This window comes from Leopardus geoffroyi, chromosome E3 (genome assembly GCF_018350155.1).
Source record: "Leopardus geoffroyi isolate Oge1 chromosome E3, O.geoffroyi_Oge1_pat1.0, whole genome shotgun sequence".
NCBI lineage: Eukaryota > Metazoa > Chordata > Mammalia > Carnivora > Felidae > Leopardus > Leopardus geoffroyi.
Genome location: NC_059340.1, coordinates 40,589,871 through 40,607,093, shown reverse-complemented (window position 1 = coordinate 40,607,093; position 17,223 = coordinate 40,589,871). Strand labels below are relative to the sequence as shown.

The 17,223-nt window shown below is 57.9% G+C and overlaps 1 protein-coding gene across 7 annotated transcripts in view; it reads right to left on the bottom strand.

Moving 5' to 3' along the window:
• Positions 1–17,223, bottom strand: part of IFT140 (intraflagellar transport 140) — a 79,174-nt gene that overhangs the window by 56,942 nt on the left and 5,009 nt on the right. For all 7 annotated transcript variants that reach the window (XM_045462046.1, XM_045462043.1, XM_045462042.1 and 4 more), the window contains 10 exons: positions 15,326–15,547; positions 11,119–11,240; positions 10,861–11,003; positions 9,157–9,332; positions 8,091–8,182; positions 7,498–7,604; positions 6,774–6,919; positions 3,618–3,821; positions 3,411–3,483; positions 1,767–1,858 (listed from right to left, as the gene is read on the bottom strand). In XM_045462046.1, the coding sequence (XP_045318002.1) occupies positions 1,767–1,858; positions 3,411–3,483; positions 3,618–3,821; positions 6,774–6,919; positions 7,498–7,604; positions 8,091–8,182; positions 9,157–9,332; positions 10,861–11,003; positions 11,119–11,240; positions 15,326–15,547 (1,377 nt within the window). The remainder of the gene's footprint in view (positions 1–1,766; positions 1,859–3,410; positions 3,484–3,617; positions 3,822–6,773; positions 6,920–7,497; positions 7,605–8,090; positions 8,183–9,156; positions 9,333–10,860; positions 11,004–11,118; positions 11,241–15,325; positions 15,548–17,223) is intronic.

Genomic DNA, 17,223 nt, shown 5'->3' with positions numbered 1-17,223 from the left:
ACCTGCACATTTCTTTGTAAATATGGTACAGACTAAAGATATTTTCCTTGTGATTTTCTTCTCTTTTCCCTAGCTTGCTTTATTGTCAAAATACAGTATGTAACACAGATAATTGCTTCTTGGCCTTTCGGCTAAGATCAAGTGTAGTACAACACGTATTACAAAACACGCGTTAACCAACTGTGCTACTGGTAAGGCTTCCGGTCACCAGAGTTTTGGGGAGTCTAGTTACATGTGGATTTTGACTGCTTGGGGGCTTGGCCCCCTTGCCTATAAGTTGTTCAAGGGTAGACTGCTACCCCAGCAGGAGGGAGGTCCCCTCCCACAACAGCCCAGCCCCCAGCTCACCCCAGGGGACGTTTTGTCTACAACAGCCTCCCCGCACCCGCAGAAGAGCCTCCTCTCCCGGTTCTGCAGACTTGCTGTGGTTTTGCTGTAACTTGCTCATCCCGGATGCAATTCTCTGCTACTCCCCGATGAGCCCAGTTCTGCTGGCTGTCCACCCCCCAACCCTACAGCGGGGCCCGCGGGCCACCTGTGCTCACATAGCTGCGCCATTCATGGGCTGTTAACATGGCCCCTCTTGGCCTCAACAGGTGTCCCCAACCAATGCCAGCGGCAGGGGGCTCTGGCCTCCTTCCCTGCAGCTCTCTCTCTGCTTCCCCTCCCACCTCAAACAGGTTGAGGACCTCACGGCGGAGGTGGGGTGGGAGGCGGCATCCCCAAGGGAGGCTCTACTCCAGGGCCTCCCCGAGGGGCACTTCCCACCCGCCCTGAGCCCCACCAGGAAGAACTTGGAAATCTGCGGCACGCAGGGTGATCAGTGGATGACACGGCGCAGGCGAACTGCAGCCCACAGAAACCGAACACGGATCCCAGCAAAGGACTCAGAGACAGACGACACAGTCCCACTAAGAGCTGAGACCGGGGCCGTGAAAGTTTTCCCGACCTTGACACAACGCTGCTGCGTGTCCTGGGCTGAGTGGTGGCCCCTAAATCTGTCCCCCTGGAACTTGTGACCGTGACCTTATTTTGGAAAAAAGGTCTTTGCAGATGGAATTAAGGATCTCAAGAGAAGACTGCTCTGGATTAGGGTGACCCTAAATCCGAGGACAAACATCCTTATAAGACACAGAAAACAAGACACAGACACAAGAGGGCCAAGTGAACACAGAGGCAGAGACGGAGTGATGCATCTGCACAGCAAGGCACGCCGGGGCCACCAGAAGCAGGGGATGCGTGGGATGGACGCTCCCTCAGAACCTCAGAAGGAGCCAGCCCTGCCCACCCCTGGGTTGTGGCCTCCTGAACTGCGAGAAAGTAAATTTCTATTGCCTTAAGCCGCTCGATTTATGGTGCTTTGGGATGGCAGGCTCAGGAAACTAACGCACCAGGTCAGCCCCAGGCTCCTGCGCGTGTCTGGGATACGGACACAACATGCAGGGCAGGGCCTGTCCAGAGCCTTCAGGATGGACATTAACTGCAGCAAACGTTTCCTCCCACTTCCAGCCCGTGGACTCAGGGTCCAGCGACCTAGTCCTGATCACTGTGTGGGGCCGTTGCCCCGCCCCCCGATATCACAAATCCCGGCAGTCACGGGTGGAGCAGCCGGCCTGGGGTCCAGTTTACAACCAAGCACCGGGCCGGGGGACTACGGTCTGGCCGCGTGCAGTCAGTAAGTGGCTGTGGCTGGACTTGCAGATGGCCTTTTACACTGTTCTCGTTGCTTTACCATCAAACCCTCTCGCTCCAGAGCAGTGATTTACCTGCCAGGTTCGAACTTGAACTCGGTTTGGCTCCACGGTGTAAACGTTTTCCTCGTGCATGGCTAACACTGGAGATTCACACAGGAAGGTTCCTAGGACGAGAGATGAACAGGATACGACGGCAGCCCACCTTTGCACACGTGCTCAGACTTCAGCTCCTCACGCACGTTTCCTTCTCGCCGCGGCCCTCACCACAGCGCAGTGAGGGGTGCGTTCGTGCAGGAAAGCGAGGCCCGAGGCACGGGGACAGCGCGTGCAGGCCCGGGGCTGGTGCGGGGCTGCGGCACTAGGGACCCCGCCCTGCCCCACTCACTAGCCGTCTCCTCTCTCCTCCAACTAGTAGCTGGTGCAGCTGTTCAAGCAGGTGTCCGTCCACTCTAGGTGGACCTTTGGAGGCCACCAGCCCTAGTCTCTGGGTCTCGACCGGTTCTTATCTAGTCAGGGAGGTGATGACACACACGAGACAAAAAATACGTCAGCACCTCAGCACCTGCCGTGCTGTCTTCCCGTGAGGCAAGAAGTTCATCCCTGCCCCGAGGGGGTCTGCCCTGGAAGAGAGGACGTTAAGTAAGGCCAGAACACGAGGCAGGGCAGGAAAAGTCCTCTAGGAAAATTTAGGCAATGAAGTGTTAGAGGAGAAAAGGAGGGACGGGTTGGGAAGCGGGGACAGCCTCCTCTGGGGCGAGGGAGCAACACCCCCAGGGACGTGAGAGCGGCTCAGACAAGCCCACAGGGAGAGCCTCCCAGAGCACGCGATGACCGGACCCGCGGGGTCAGCACGGGTGGACATGACAACCGTATAGGAGAGCCGGCCAAGAAGCGCATCCCGAGGGTCGTTCGGGTATGCTGGACACGACCCCCAGAGCTGTCAGGTCTCCATCCCTGGAGCCGTGAATGTTAGGATAAGGGCAAAGCTGGAGGGTTGTGAGATGGGGAGATTGTCCCGGATGACTCAGGTGGGCCCTAAAGGCAACCACGAGCATCCCGTAAGAGGGAGCCGATTTGCAACAGGAACGAGGTGACGGTGAGGGTAGGCCCCGGAACGATGGGGCCCAAGCCAAGGATGGCCAGCAGCCGCCAAACGCTGGAAGAAGCGAGGGACAGACTCCCCAAGTGCTCAGGGGGTAGCGCGGCCTGTCGGCACCTCGATTTGGCCCCGGGGAAAGTGAGTCTGGACTCCTGACCTCTACGGCTGTGAGAGAGAAAATTTCTGCCTAGGTTGTGGTCACTGTCACAGCAGCCCCAGGACACTCCCACAGGCCTGTGCTGAAGAGTGAGGGAAAGGCGCCCGTGAGGAGGCGGAGGCTGACAGAGCGTCTCTGACAGCCCATCTCACGTTTCCAGACACAGGCTGGCTTTGGTCAAGGTGCCACGGGGCTCCTGCTCTGAGCGGCTCGGGAACCAGTTCAGAAGCCAGGTTATCGTAGCAACCCCCTTCCCCAGAAAGCACTGCGGCTGTTCACTGTCCCGGCGCCCAGGAGGGCTTCCCGGCCACCCCCGCTGGCTTCGGTAGGGTGCCGCCCATCAGTGAAGGGCCAGAGCCCTTGGCCAGGGCCCACACCACGGGCACCAGCACCCCAGTTAGATGGCGAGAAGATAAAAGCAGGGTGCTGTGAGCCCCCCGTGGGGGGACAAGGCTCTCACCTGCATTCCGTAACGTGGCTCCAGAAGGCTCAAAGATCGCCACCTGTTTCCCGTTCCAGACAGCAACGGCATCCTATAGAGAGTCACGGAGATCATAAAGCAACCTGCCACCGGCACCCCTACCGCCCCGAGTGACCCAGACAGCTGGCCAGGTCCTTTGTCTACACCAAAGAGCCCGGCCGAGCCCAGCGTCCCCCGCGCGGTCACCTTGGTGGCGAACACCCCGCGGACGTGCATGTCTGTGCGCAGGCTGTGCGTCACACCCGTGGACAGGAAGGACACGCTGAGCAGGCTTGGGGAGGTCTGCACCACGGCCACTTGCTGGTGGAAGTGTGAGCACATGGCCTGCTCGCTGAGGATCACCACGGAGCTGATGCTGTTGACCGCCAGCAGGCTCTTCCGCGAGCCCCACTGGGTTCCGCGCCACAGACGAGACGAGAGTGGGGCAAAGAGGAGGGAGGCGCGGTCAGGAGAGCGGCACACGCGCGGAGCGTCGACAGTTTTCCCGGCACTACCTCCCCTCGTTATGGAAACCGATTTACAGATTTTTAAGCGTAAAGTACGCGCTGTACAGAAAACTGTAAAACGCGGACGCTCGAGGTGTGACGCGACAGGGAGACACTGGCGTGGCTGTTCCGTCTCCGGTCTGTTCTGACCCGTTAATTGTCAATTTAGGGATGTTTATTCTTTGTAAACGGACAGCAGGCTGACACAGTGTATTAAATCGCGTGGCTCTCCTCCGGTGACACGAACTCCTGCTTTGATAACTTCACATCACCTTCCAAATCTACCTCAGTCTGGCTTTGGCTGCGCTATCCCGTTCCACGGCTACGTTTACCCGTTCGCGACCAGCGTGCACTGTTTTAATTGCTCTAGTTTTGAGATATGTTCTGGTCGGGGATACGGAAACGTTCTGATTCTGTACGTGTTTTCCTCAGCCATGTGCCACGTGCTCTCCCAGAGGAGTTAACTTTGCTGAATTCCTCCGGAAGGGGAAAAAAAAAAGGTCATGATTTGCACAGACGTACATATAACGGGTAAATTTACTTGGGAAGAAATAACACTTTTATGAGATCGAGACTTCTCTTTAAGGAACGTCTCAGCGCTTACTTGGTTTCTCTTTAAGTTCTTCAGGAAAATTAGCAGGGCTCTTCCTATCTCTTCAAATCTGAGAAAGTCGTACGTTCTCTGCTGACCTGATAATAATCTATGCTCTTTGCAGCCATTCATTTTGGCCTCGGTAAGATATTTAACTCCCTACTTCACCGAGAAGCGACTTTTACCTCTGGCTGTGCCACAAGGGTCTAAGGGTAGCCCCCAAAGTGCCATATGGCGCCCCTGACCACTTAGCACGTGTGTCCTCCTGTCCTGACCCGGCTGCGCTTAGGTAGATCTGGTCTCAGAGGACCGCACACCGCAGGTCTGAGGACCAGGTCTGAGGCAGCAGGTCAGGAGCCCTGAGGCGGGGGCGGGCACAACCGGAGCAAAGTGTGAGGCAACGGCCACCTAACGCTCTGGAAGTTGGGCAAGAGGCAAATGAAGAAGGCCTCGGGAAAGTCCACTGGACCCGGCAGGAACAGCAGCGTCTGTGGCGCCCTCCCTCCCCCACCCCCGGGCAGGTGTGGCCGGGAGGTCAGCTCCCTGTCTCATCGCGGCCACAGCATCTCCCAGGTGGCGTTTCTCACTCCCCCAGCTCCACGTTGTGAGGGTGGGGTCCCTGCGGCTCACGGGGTGCCCGAGAATGCCGGGCCCCCACGCCCGCGCCCCGGCTCGCTCATGGTGCGTGGGCTCCACTCTGGGAGAGGCGGCCTGAGAAGACCACAGGCCGCGGAGCCCGGCTCCCTGCTCGCAGGGCAGGCAGGGTATCACTGCACAGAAGTGGCCACCGTCCCCATTCTGAGCTCTGGAGGGCTGACCCAGACTTTCTTCCCCCAGGAGGAGAGACAGCCCATGGGAACAGAGCTCCGAAGCACTCCCCAGAGGAGGTGACCTCGCTGGAAACAGAACGTGGGCAAGTCCGAGCCTCAGGGAGCTCTCGGAGAGAGCGGGGGTTTGGGTGTGAGCATCGGGAGGAGGCTGGGAGCTTCACGAGAGCTACAAGCTCCCCACAAGCCAGACCGATGCCCAGAGGGAATGGGGGACAGACACGCCTAGAGCGGCCTTACTGGGTCACAACAAAGCACCGACCCTGAGCTCAAAGACCACACCTGCCCAAATCGGATGGGACTGGACCGTGGGGCAATCGATGCCCAGAGCCACTGGCCAGCAGCTGAGGGCGGCTGAGGCACGAAGTTCGGCAGATCAGGGAGAGGACGGTCAGAGAGCCTCACGGTCCCTGCTGCGCCAGGGGACAGAGACGTCACTGCGGTGGTCCAGCCAGCAAACAAATAAACAAGCGGCAGCAAGAAACCCTAGAGGCGGGGGAGGGGGTGCGGCTGGAGGAACGGTTTGCAACCAAAAATCGAGAGCCACGTAAAACAGGAGAGTATGACAGACACCCTGGAAAGTAAAAGCAAACAGAAACTGCCAGAAGGCCCAGACGTCACGTTTAACAGGCCTTCACAGCAGCCACTACAAACATATTCAAACAATACAGGAAACGGCACCTAGAGAAGCGAAGGAAGGTGTGACACTGCATCTCCCCAAATACGGGCCATCGACAGGGAGACAATTCATAATAAAAGAGCAGAAAACGCATACGCCCAAGAGAAATGAAATCGTATGTCCACACAGAAACTTGGACACAAACGTTCATGGCCACGTGAGTCACAACAAGTCCAGACGTGGAAACAACCCATGTGTCCATCGATGGAACGGACGGAAGGAGAACGGAAACGAAACGTGGTCCATGCCCGCACTGGGCGCCCCTCAGCTGTGGGAAGGGATGAACCGCCCACATGCACCGTAACGGGCACGGGCGGGGGACACGTGACGCTCGGTGACAGAGGCCGGACACGGAAAGCGGCGGGCCGTACGGTTCCGTCTCTACGACACGCCAAGTGCGGGCAAACCCAGAGACAGAAAGCGCGCGCGTGCGCACAGAGGACAGGGGATGGGGGGCTGGAGGGGGAGGAGTGCACACTCCGAATACACTGAAAGGAAAACCAGGGTGTTACCCATCTCGACAAAGCTGCTGTCAGCGTAGAGAGAGGTGACGGAGAGAGGGTGGGTGGACGGAGAACACGGGTACCGAGGACTACACACCCACAGTCCCGTATCCACAGTTCCGAAACCCCAAAGGCCTTCAGAGTCACTCTGTTGTTTTTATAGGGCCCTAGGCTGAGGAACTGGCAGGTTCAAAGCCAACCACGTCCTCCGCCGTCGCAGGGCGGAGAGAGTGCCCAGCGCCCCGGTGCCGCGTACCTTGATCTGTGTGATGTTGCCTTCGAGCTCAGTGGGGGTCTGAATGGCCCACCTGTCCTTGCCCTCGGCCGCTCGGCCGCTCTGCGGGCCCGGCAGTTTTCTCCACATGGCAACTCGCCCCTTATCGGTGCCCGCTGCCAGGAGACCTGCGGGTAAAAACGAAGCTCTCTGAGGTGAAAGGGTTAAAGGCAGGGGCAAAGGCTCTCAAACATCCGAACCAGCCCTCTGCCCGGTGAGCTCCGGCACCGGCCCCGCCCCCACCCGTGTGCGCCGGGGGTGCTGGCGCTGCTCCTCTGGATTTTCCACGAGAGCAGGGGCCTGGGTGCCCGTTCAGTGCTGCTTCTGGGGCTACCCTGGCACCCAGTGCCCAGCAGGCACAAAATAAATGATGGCCTGGCTCGTCGCCCGTTTTCCTGTCCTCCGTGTGTGTACACACGTGCACACGTGCGTACAGGCACATGCGTGCGTATTGTTACTTTCCCACGCTTTTCCTCGCGGTTTCAGGAGGGAACACAGGTCACCTGCCTGTACCCACGGTGGCCACACTGTCGAGCAAACCCGCCGACCTTCGCGTGCTGTCATTTTCCCGCTCTCCAGTGACTTTGCTCAGGCGACTGACAGTTACAACCCATCTACCACTCTCTGAGTCGCCACCAGCCGTTTTGCAGCCCGCAGAGCGAGGACTGAGGCTGCCTCTCTCTCTCCGGCACCCGACAAGGCTCACCTTTGACTTTACAGTAAGAAACACAGTTTATGTTCTCTCCTTTCTCGAAACCAAACTTCTCTTCTGGACTCAGCACGTAATTCTCTCCTCCTTCCAAATCCCAGAATCTACAATGAAAGGCAGATGGCGCCATTCAGGGGACCGTGTCGCGCCCTTCCCCGCCTCCCAGGGTCTTGCTCCATGTGCACAGCGATCGGGAAGCAGACGGAGCCCGAGGGACTCCGACACGAAAGGCCCGCCGTCATTATGCTTAGATCTATTTGATGCCTTGTTCATATTCAAAGGGAGCAGGGTTCGTGTGACACCAGGTCACAACGAGAACGAAGGGACCCCAACCACAGGCATTAACATGGGAGAAACCCAAGTATCACATGGAGCAGAGGCAGGTAGATAAGCCAAGACGTGATTCCACATACGCCAGGCTCGAGAAAACCACGCGTCGGAATCGGGACGGGCCTGCCCGGTGAGGGCCGAGAGGGGACGCCTGGGTCGGTGCTGTGCTCTACTCTCTGACCTCAGAGCTGGTTGTATGGACGTGACTCCAAAGGGACTGACCCTCGATGGCGGTGCCTGCCGAGCATCCGGGCTCTTACCTGAGGATGGGCTCCCCTACGGCGGTCACGAGCACACTGTCCTCAATCAATGCGATGTCTGCCCGGTGACCCGTCTTCCCACTCAACTTGACCTGATGACGAGAAACAACCTGAAGGAAGCACGTTGCTCTTTGGAGCCCAGAGCGTCCAGTGTGTGGTGGCCTGGTGGGGATGTGCCAGCCGGGTGGGTGGAGACACATGGAAAGGCGACGCCCACTCAGCCACACGACTCTCTGTGGTATGTTAAATGGCTAACGACTGTGGCTTCCACGCATGGCGCATGGTGAGTGCGTTTCTAGAGCAACTACCAAGGCGAGCCCCGTTCAGACAGGACCACACGCTCTCGGGCAGGTGTCGTGACCCTGTTCTGCCCGGGCCCCCCGGCCAGTGAGAGGCTCACGGAGATCTGGACCCGGGTCCACATGACTCAGGACCCTATTTTCCACTGCTGTGCCGGGGGCACCTAAGTAATTGTGTAAACACCTATTCACAAGAAATCAATCAGCTCGGTAACCTACAGGATCATCTTCAGGAGAAGTTCAGAATTCTCTCAGGAATGTGGACTCAGCTGGTACAAACCAGGGGACTGGCCAGAGGCAGGGTGGACCAGCCCTCGCTGAGCGGCAGGCCGAGAGCAGTGGCCAACACGGGGCTGAGACACCTGCTCCAGGCCTCGCTGGATCTCGGCAGCCCCACAGCTGGACGTGTGCTGCCCAGGAGGGCGACTGACAAGCCTTGGGGCAAAACAGGGTGCGTGCAGGGGAGGGGGGGCAGCGGCGGCTGTGACGGAGGGAAGTGAGGGCCCCATCCGCACAAGGGTGGGAAGCAGGACGTTGTCCCCCATCCCGTTCCCACCGTGAAGGTCAATTGAGCTGCTGCTGCGGGGTAAGCAGTTGTCCCTAGTCAGAGCCGGGTCCCCAGGCTGCGAGCTGGCCGCCCTCTCCCGCCCCCGCCCGTCGGCGGATTCCCGCAAAGCTCCTGGGAACGGAGTCACCTTCGTGACGGTCCTGGACGGCGGTGCTCAGGTCGGGTGAAGCCCGGCCCGGCCGCCCTGCTGCCCGCCTACCTTCATCACTTCCTCCGCTTCGCCCTCGGGCCTCACCACGAACAGGGACAGCAGCAGGCTCCGCGTGACCACCACCAGGGCCTCCCTCCTCTCCAGGTAGAAGAGCGCCTGCACCGAGCTGTCCGTGGACGCTGCCTCGGTGGTCTTGCCTTTCTCGTCCACATAGTGCAGCGTCCCTAAGGGCAAAGGGGTCAGTCCAGGTGGGGGGCACTCGCCGGCGGTCCCTGTAGCTACTTAGGCGCGTTTGCAAAGCATAAACACGTCCATTATAAAACTTTACAAACCAAACATTGAAAAGCCGTCTGCACGTAGACTCCCCGGCCATCTCTGAAATAAACTTCACTTCTCAGCCCTGCCCACCTGCCGGGCGGCCTCGAAACTCTCTGTTCCCCCTGATGTGCTGACATTAGGCGCACATCCCTCACCCAGACGCCGAGACCTGGAGCCACGGCCCTCCCGCAGCCGCACGCGTTCTCCCGACCCAGAGGCCCTCCCTCCCCTGCTCTGCCCGGCCTGCCGGCCCCTCCTCAGCCTTCTGAGTCGGTGGGGAGCCTCCGGTGAGTGCCCGCCAAGCAGCTCTCAGGAGCCTCCTCACCCTTCCCGTCTGCTCTCATCTGCTTCCAAGGATAGCGTGACTTCCCGTTCAACCTACAAGTTCAAGGTTGTGCCGAGGCCCGCGGTCAGCATGACGTCACCGTGCCGGTACCGCCTCAGCGAGCATCTGTGGCAGGCTTGGTGACACCCACACGTGTTCACTCAGCTGACGTGTCCCGCAAGCTCGCAGGCAGGGGTCTGACTGCATAGGGTGACCCTCCCGAGGCCCATAGCTCCTGTGGGAGGGGCAGGCCTGACCCTTCCAGAGCCAGGCTTGTCCCCACCGCACACCCCTGCCCACTGGGCCTTCTTCCCACATCATCTCCTCGACTCCCTGCTAAGGGGGCCTTGGCGCTGGCCTCTTCCTCCCGGCACCGCCCACGGCTCTGTACCACGCCTGGCCCTCTGGACCTCCTCCAAGTCCCCTCCATCAGCCGTCTCTTTTTACCTCCAGAAACAAGTGGTATCTCTACCCTAACAAGGGCAAAGCCCAGCCCTGGCAGCTGCCCTCTGCTCTCTTCTTCCCATCAAGGCTGAGCTGCGCGGCGGCCCGCCCTGTGGAAGCCATCACGAGCGCCCCTTCCCTGCTCTCGCTCCTGCGGCATGCACACTCGTGTCTCCCGTAACCCCTCTTCTTTGCCCGCACCCCATACCGCACTTATCTGCTGCTGTGGGTGCCTGTGTCCCTGCTCACACTAAGGAGTCAGGACCCAGACAGATGGTGCCCCCGCCCGTCCTGCCCTGTCACACTCCCTCCCCAGAGCTCAGGTCAGGGCGCTTCCGGGCCACACAGAGTGGACAACAAGAGGGCAGCACCGTCCCCCGGAGCTGCACACGGGAGCGGCTGGGGCGGGGGGAGGTACCAACGGGGCCTTGTCCTGAGAGCCCTCCAAACACAAGCCGGGCCCATCCGCCTCCATCAGGACCAGGTGAGGCCCTTCTCTGAACGCTGGGTCAGTGATGGCCGAGAGTCGCTGACGCGTCACTCTAAGGCTGGCACACACACAGGCTACTGCTTTTTTATGCAGAGACATCACCTCTTTGTTCACAGTCCCTACCAGACGCCCCTAAACGCTTCAATGTCCTAGAATCCCCACCTAAGATTCTCACCATCCATCAGGCTGACAAAGAACGACAGTCCCTCTTGAGAGCCCATTTTCAGGAGACTCCCAAAGCCGCTTTTCCTCCAGTTAAACATGTCCAGGGCTCGCTCATCGCCACTCACAGCCGCCTTCGCCAGCTGAATGAGGTCCCTTTGGAAGGCAGACACGACAGGAAGTCAGATTCCCAGAGGTTCCTTACAGGAAGGCGTGGTCACTGCAGATGTGCCCGCAGCCCGCCCCGCACCAGCCCCGCGCTCTTACTCACTCGCCAGGAGGGGGGAGCCGGAAGATGCAGTGGGTTAGGTGTTTTCCGTAGTCGTGCTTCAGCAGAGGAGGCCCTTGTACCCGACCCCTTTGGTCCAACCTCCACAAGAGCAGGACGCCAAGCTGGAAAACCCAACACCGTGTGAAGGAGACACAATCTTACGGTGACCGGTGGGAGTGTTACACGGTGCGAGAGAATAAAGGCCGATTCCTTTTACAACAAGTCACAACACTGTTATGTGTGCGCCGTGAACGTGGGAGGAACAGGAGCCTTCCGTGTGCCCTCTGCCACCCTCACTCCCCCAGATAACACCTGCCACACAGCCAGCTTTCGAAACTCAATTTTTGAATAGACTCAGATTTACCAAAAGCGGTAGAGATCATTCAGAGAAGTCCTGTTCTCCACCCCTCACTTCTCCCGTGAGCAGACCTTACTTAGTATAGTGCGTTTCCCAGATTTAACAAGCCGACACTGACGTACTGTATTGACTAGAGTTGTGCTTTATTCACAATTTCTCCCTGGGTCCCCCCCCCCCCCCCCACACCAGGAGCCACAGGACATTTGGGCGTCACGTCCCCTTAGGCTCCTCTGGGCCGGGACAGTGTCTCTGACCCCCCCAGCTTACAGGACTGGTCAGGGATGATGTGGGGCGTCCCTCCGTCGGGACCCGTCTGACGCTCTTCTCGCGACTGGGCTGGGTTGCAGGTTCGGGGAGAAGGCCACGGAGACTGCGCGCCCTTCTCGTCACGTCACGTCACACGGGTGATCGGTGCCACTGACGAGCCTCATCTATGCCACTGCTGACCCTCTCCGCCCGGTGAGGTCCCTTGGGTGACCTTGTTCACGGTGAAGTCTATGCTTCTCCCCTCTCTCCGTCCCGTACTATTTGGAACGAAGTCACCCGCTTGAGTGTGGACCATCTACATAATCGCTTGGGTTCCTCAGGACGAGAGATCTGTCTCTTCTCCACCACTCACTAATTACTACATCACGGGTTCATACCCCTGTTTATGTCACAGACGGTGACTTTCCGCTTTGGGTTACAATCCAGCACCACTTGGTTCACTTTCGAGCTCCAGCTTCGGCCACCGGGAGGTCTTTCGTTAGCTCCTGCGTCCCTCCGACCCAGCCCGGACTGCGGGATCTGCGAGCACTTCCCTTACTTGCTGGCTCTCCAGATCCTCTGGGCTCAGGGCCCGGCCCCAGTCCTGGCATCAGCCATTTTCCCAGGAAACCACCACCTGGGGACAGGCGTACTACATGTGCAATTTTTAAGTCATCGAGCTCTCAAGCTTAGGGCACTCACGAGCGCGAGAGGTCGGGTGGGGAGACGGTGCCATCGGGCCCGGGCCAGGAGGCCTCTGTGGCTGCGGAGGCATGCTGAGCTTTGCCAAACGGCACCACTTCCATAGAATCCGTCAGCAAGGAGGCCCACGCAGCTGTCAGGGCACATCTCCCGCTCGAGGAGGCTGCCACACACTCTTCTTCCCATCCTTTGTTCTCTCAGCGTGCCCCCGATCGTCCCGCAGGCCCGAGAGCACTATATCATCGTAAACGGGAAAGTGCTTTCCAGTTACAGATGGCCCTCGAACAACTCGGGTCTCGACGTGGGTCCTTTATAGGTGGACTTTCAGGGTATGGCGCCGTAAACGTATCTTCTCTTCCGTGTGAGTTTTTTGCAGTTTTCTTTATTCCAGCCCACTTTATGGTAAGCACGCAGTATATGATACACCCGGCGCGTAAGACGTTGTTATTCAACTGTTATGTTACTGGCCAGGGTTTGGGTCAACAAAGGCTGTTAGCAGGTAAGCTTCTGGGGAGTCAAAGTTCTACGCAGATCTCTGACTGGGAGAGGCTTGATGCCCCTAACTCCCAGGTGGTTCCAGGATCAGCTGTAGTGTCGGCCTTAAAAGGCAACTTACACACAAAGTCTCTCAGCAAAGCCCCCTCGGGTTTCTGGGTAACCAGGTGCCAGACCGGAGGCAACACCTGAGCTGCCCGGTCTCCCTCGTGGCGACCACATTCATCACAGTTTTATACACTCTAGACACAAGTCACCTCGGAAGACAAGAAATCAGCCCCACGCACGATCGAGAGTCTAATGTCGTACGAGACGAAAGTGCAGTCAGTGTGTTGACACGGGAGTGCCGGGACATACCATCACTTCACGTGACCCGTGACACATTAGGACCCACGACACCCTGGCTGATAACAAATATGTCCTCGCTCATTCAGAGGACCAAACGTTCCCTCACCACTGGTTCACGGAATCTCCCGTGAGAAGGGCCACAGATGGGTCTCCGCTCACGTTAACGAAGGTGACTTTGGGTCTCTGCCCAGGGGCGGGGTGGCTGCCGGGAGGACCCGCCACTGGTCAGAGGGCTCCAGCGAGGCCTCCATAACCGCCCAGGACTGCGACCGCAGGCCTCCGGGCAGGGAGGGGTGCGGGGAGTGGCACCCGGCGAGGACTCGAGGACTCGGGAGCTCTGCGCCCTCCCCGGACGTGCCCTGTGCGTCTCTTCATCTGGCTGCTGCCTCGTGTCCTTTATCGCATCCTTCCACACACCGCGAAGCGCGAGTACGTGGTTCCCTGGCCTCTGGGAGCCGCTCTAACCGGCTGCAAGAGCCCGAGGAGGACCCTCCACTCTGTGGCCTGTGGCGGGAGCACGGGTGGGGGTGGGGGTGCGGGACGGAGGCCGTGACCCGTGGGACCTGGCGCTGTCTCTAGGTGCACGGTGTCAGAACGGAGTTGAATTCTGGGCACCCCGTGCACGAGGACTACTTAGTGTTCGGTGGTGGGGAACCCTGTTCCCCACCCCTGCTGGCACTGGCTCCGGGAACCTGCAAGGCTCCCCACGTTGCTACCCGTCACCTAACTGCCACCCCCCGCCAAGCACAACAAGTCTATACTGAGGGACAGTCTACAAAATAACCTGTCTGGACTCCTCCGTTTGGTGATGTCACCAAAGACCAAAAACAAGAGAAGAAAGGAAAGATGAGACCAGGGAACCGTTCGTGATTCAGGGAAACCAAAGAGAAGGGACAGCCAAACGCAGCACGTGGTCCTTGGCCACATTCTGGGTTAGGACAACACCCGCCGTGGACGGGACAGGACGGGACAGCCCGAGAGGGCGCCGCCTCAGCGCTCGCCTTCCTCAGCGCGAGTGCCACACACGTGGCAGCTGTGTACAAGTCCCTGTCCTCAAGACATCAACGTCAGAGGACCTGGGGTGAAGTGTGATCTCTGCAACAAATTCTCAAGTATTCAGGGGAAAAGATAGAGAAAGCAGACGTGTCAAAATGTAACAACCAGAGAATTTACGCGAAGGGTACACGGTGCTCCTCGGGCTAGTCTTTCAACTCCTTTAATAGCTTGAAATTTTTCAGAAGTGGCAACGGGACAGAATGCATCGGTATGTGCTGCTGTGAATCGGAAGAAACGGGAGAAGCTTCGGGAAGCTGTAGGCGCTGGAGGGCGGGGTGGAGGGGAGCGGAGTGCATGGGGTTGGAGAGTCCTGTCACGGTAGAGACCTTTTCATAGTCTGTGGACTTTGACACACGTAAACGTATTACCTTGCCCAAGGGAAATGAATGACCGCAGTGTCAAGTTTCTGCCACCCGTCTGTGAATCGAATTAGGTATAGATGCTGACTCTCAGCCTGGGAACACTTACTTAGCACTTTCGGCTGATAACTCTGTGTTGTGGGAAGTTCCTCGGATCTTCACCCACTAGATGCCAGTAGACGGCCCCCTCCAGCCACTCTGACAGCAGAAACATTCTGCCAACTGTCCCCCGGGGGCAAAGTGAGCTCCATGAGGAAGCCCTGAGCTAGATAATTAGGACCAGGGCCTCCCAGGCAACGAAGGAGTGTGCTCAGGGAACCTGCTGATTCGGGGGTGGGGGGTGGGGGGAGCATAAAAGTGACAGTACCTGTAACAGTCACCTCACCTTGATGAACATAGTTTCCTAGAAAAGTTCACTTAAAAAATTACAGACACACCTCTGCCAGAGTATGATGGTAGGACGAAATTTTCAAACCTTACTTTCAGTATAAAACAGCTTCTGCCGTGACATCCAACAAGGTCAAGGGAATTCAGCAACCACTATGTCTCAAATTCTGACCTTTAACACTCTTCCCCACTTGCACTCTAACAGCACCGACGGGGATGCAGCGATCTGAAATCAGTGACAACCACGTCTGCTTACCCTGTCCCCCGACACGAGGCAGTTCCCGTTGGGGCTCCACTTGAGGACGGTGATGTCGCTGGTGTGGGTCGGGGGGACCGCATGCTGCTCCTTGTCCTGCTTATTAAACACTGTCACTTCTCCGGTCTCCCAGCCAACAGCCAGGATCATTCGCGTCGGATGCCAGCACAAGGAAGTGACCCGGAACGACCTCTCGATATGCGTATCGGGCGCATGGTCACCCTACAACGGACAAGAGGTAAATCCCACGTGGTGAAGGGAGACAGCTACTCTGGAACTTCTGGCTGATCAATGAAATCGGTATCAGCTAGAGGATATAAAGAGCTGTTTATTAAGGAAACGTTCTACTTAATTTTCATAGAAACACCAATCTGACCCTTGGCTATGAGGGCATAGAATTAAGACTCAACTGACCACGCTGACCAGGTTATCAAGGCGTATGATCTCATACCTCATACTCCCAACGGCTTGGTTGCTAGCTAGCATTTCAATGGGTTCCAATAAAACTTTATTTACAAAAATAAGCACTAGGCCCGGAGGTCAAGTGCGTTGACCCCAAGGTTCTATAAGTGCGGGCTCTTTTTTTTTTAAGTTTTTTAATGTTTATTTATTACTTTGAGAGAGACAGAGACAGAGTGCAAGCGGGGGAGTGTCACCAACCCTGACACGGGGCTTGAACTCATGGACGGTGAGATCGTGACCTGAGCTGAAGTCGGACGCTCAACCGACTGAGCCACCCAGGCACCCCTGAGTGCAGGCTCTTGGGTGACCCCAGGAGCCTTTCCAGGGTCTGCAATGCCAAAGCTATTTGCGGCCCCTCTCACCTCCAGGCTGTTTTCCAGGAGCGGGGGACCTCAGATAGGGCCCAGAAGCATGCAGACATCACTGATGACCTTCGCCGCTCCAGTGAAGGTGCGGTGGGACTGCAGAGGGTTGCAGCGGGAAGGGAAACGTGATTGTCTTTGTGACACATGAGGGGTGTCGTGCACGGAGAGTGGTGGGGAGCAGGGGGTGGGGGGGCTTCTTTTTTTTTTTTTTTTTTTTTTTTTTAAATTTTCAACGTTTATTTATTTTTGGGACAGAGAGAGACAGAGCATGAACGGGGGGAGGGGCAGAGAGAGAGGGAGACACAGAATCGGAAACAGGCTCCAGGCTCTGAGCCATCAGCCCAGAGCCCGACGCGGGGCTCGAACTCACGGACCGCGAGATCGTGACCTGGCTGAAGTCGGACGCTTAACCGACTGCGCCACCCAGGCGCCCCATGGGGGTGGGGGGGCTTCTACAAAGCTCTCAAAGAGCCATCCCGGAAAGAGATGTGCTGAAGTCCTGACCCAGTACCTGTGCCACGACCTTATTTGGAAATAGAGCCTCTGCACATGATCAGGTTAAGAAAAGGTCATTAGAATGAGCCCGAAGCCAATGGCTGGTGTCCTTACAAGAAGGGGAAAGAGACACAGACACACATGATGGCAGTGGAGCGATGTGGGTACAAAGAGAGGTGGCCGCCAGAAGCCAGGATGAGGGCTGGCATGGTCCTCTCCCAGAGTCTTCGGGGACAGCGTGGCCCTGAGGAGCCCTCATTTCAGACTGTGGCCTCCAGACTGTGAGAGGACAGATATGTTTTAAGCCACTCAGCTCACGGGGATTCGTTATGGCGGCCACAGGACACCAGCAGAGCTTCCAGTGGCCAACGTGGCCAACAGGAGACTGGACCGGGACGCACAGATGCACGGAGGGGTTGGCTCTGGTCAGAGGCCACAGGCTGACTGTGGAATCTGCTAGACACTCCTAACCATGTCCCCAACCTAAGTGCCGGGGCTGAGAGAACTGTCCACACTGAAGGGCTTTTATAATATTGGGAGTTTGAATCCCAGGAAAACGTGATACACACACACACA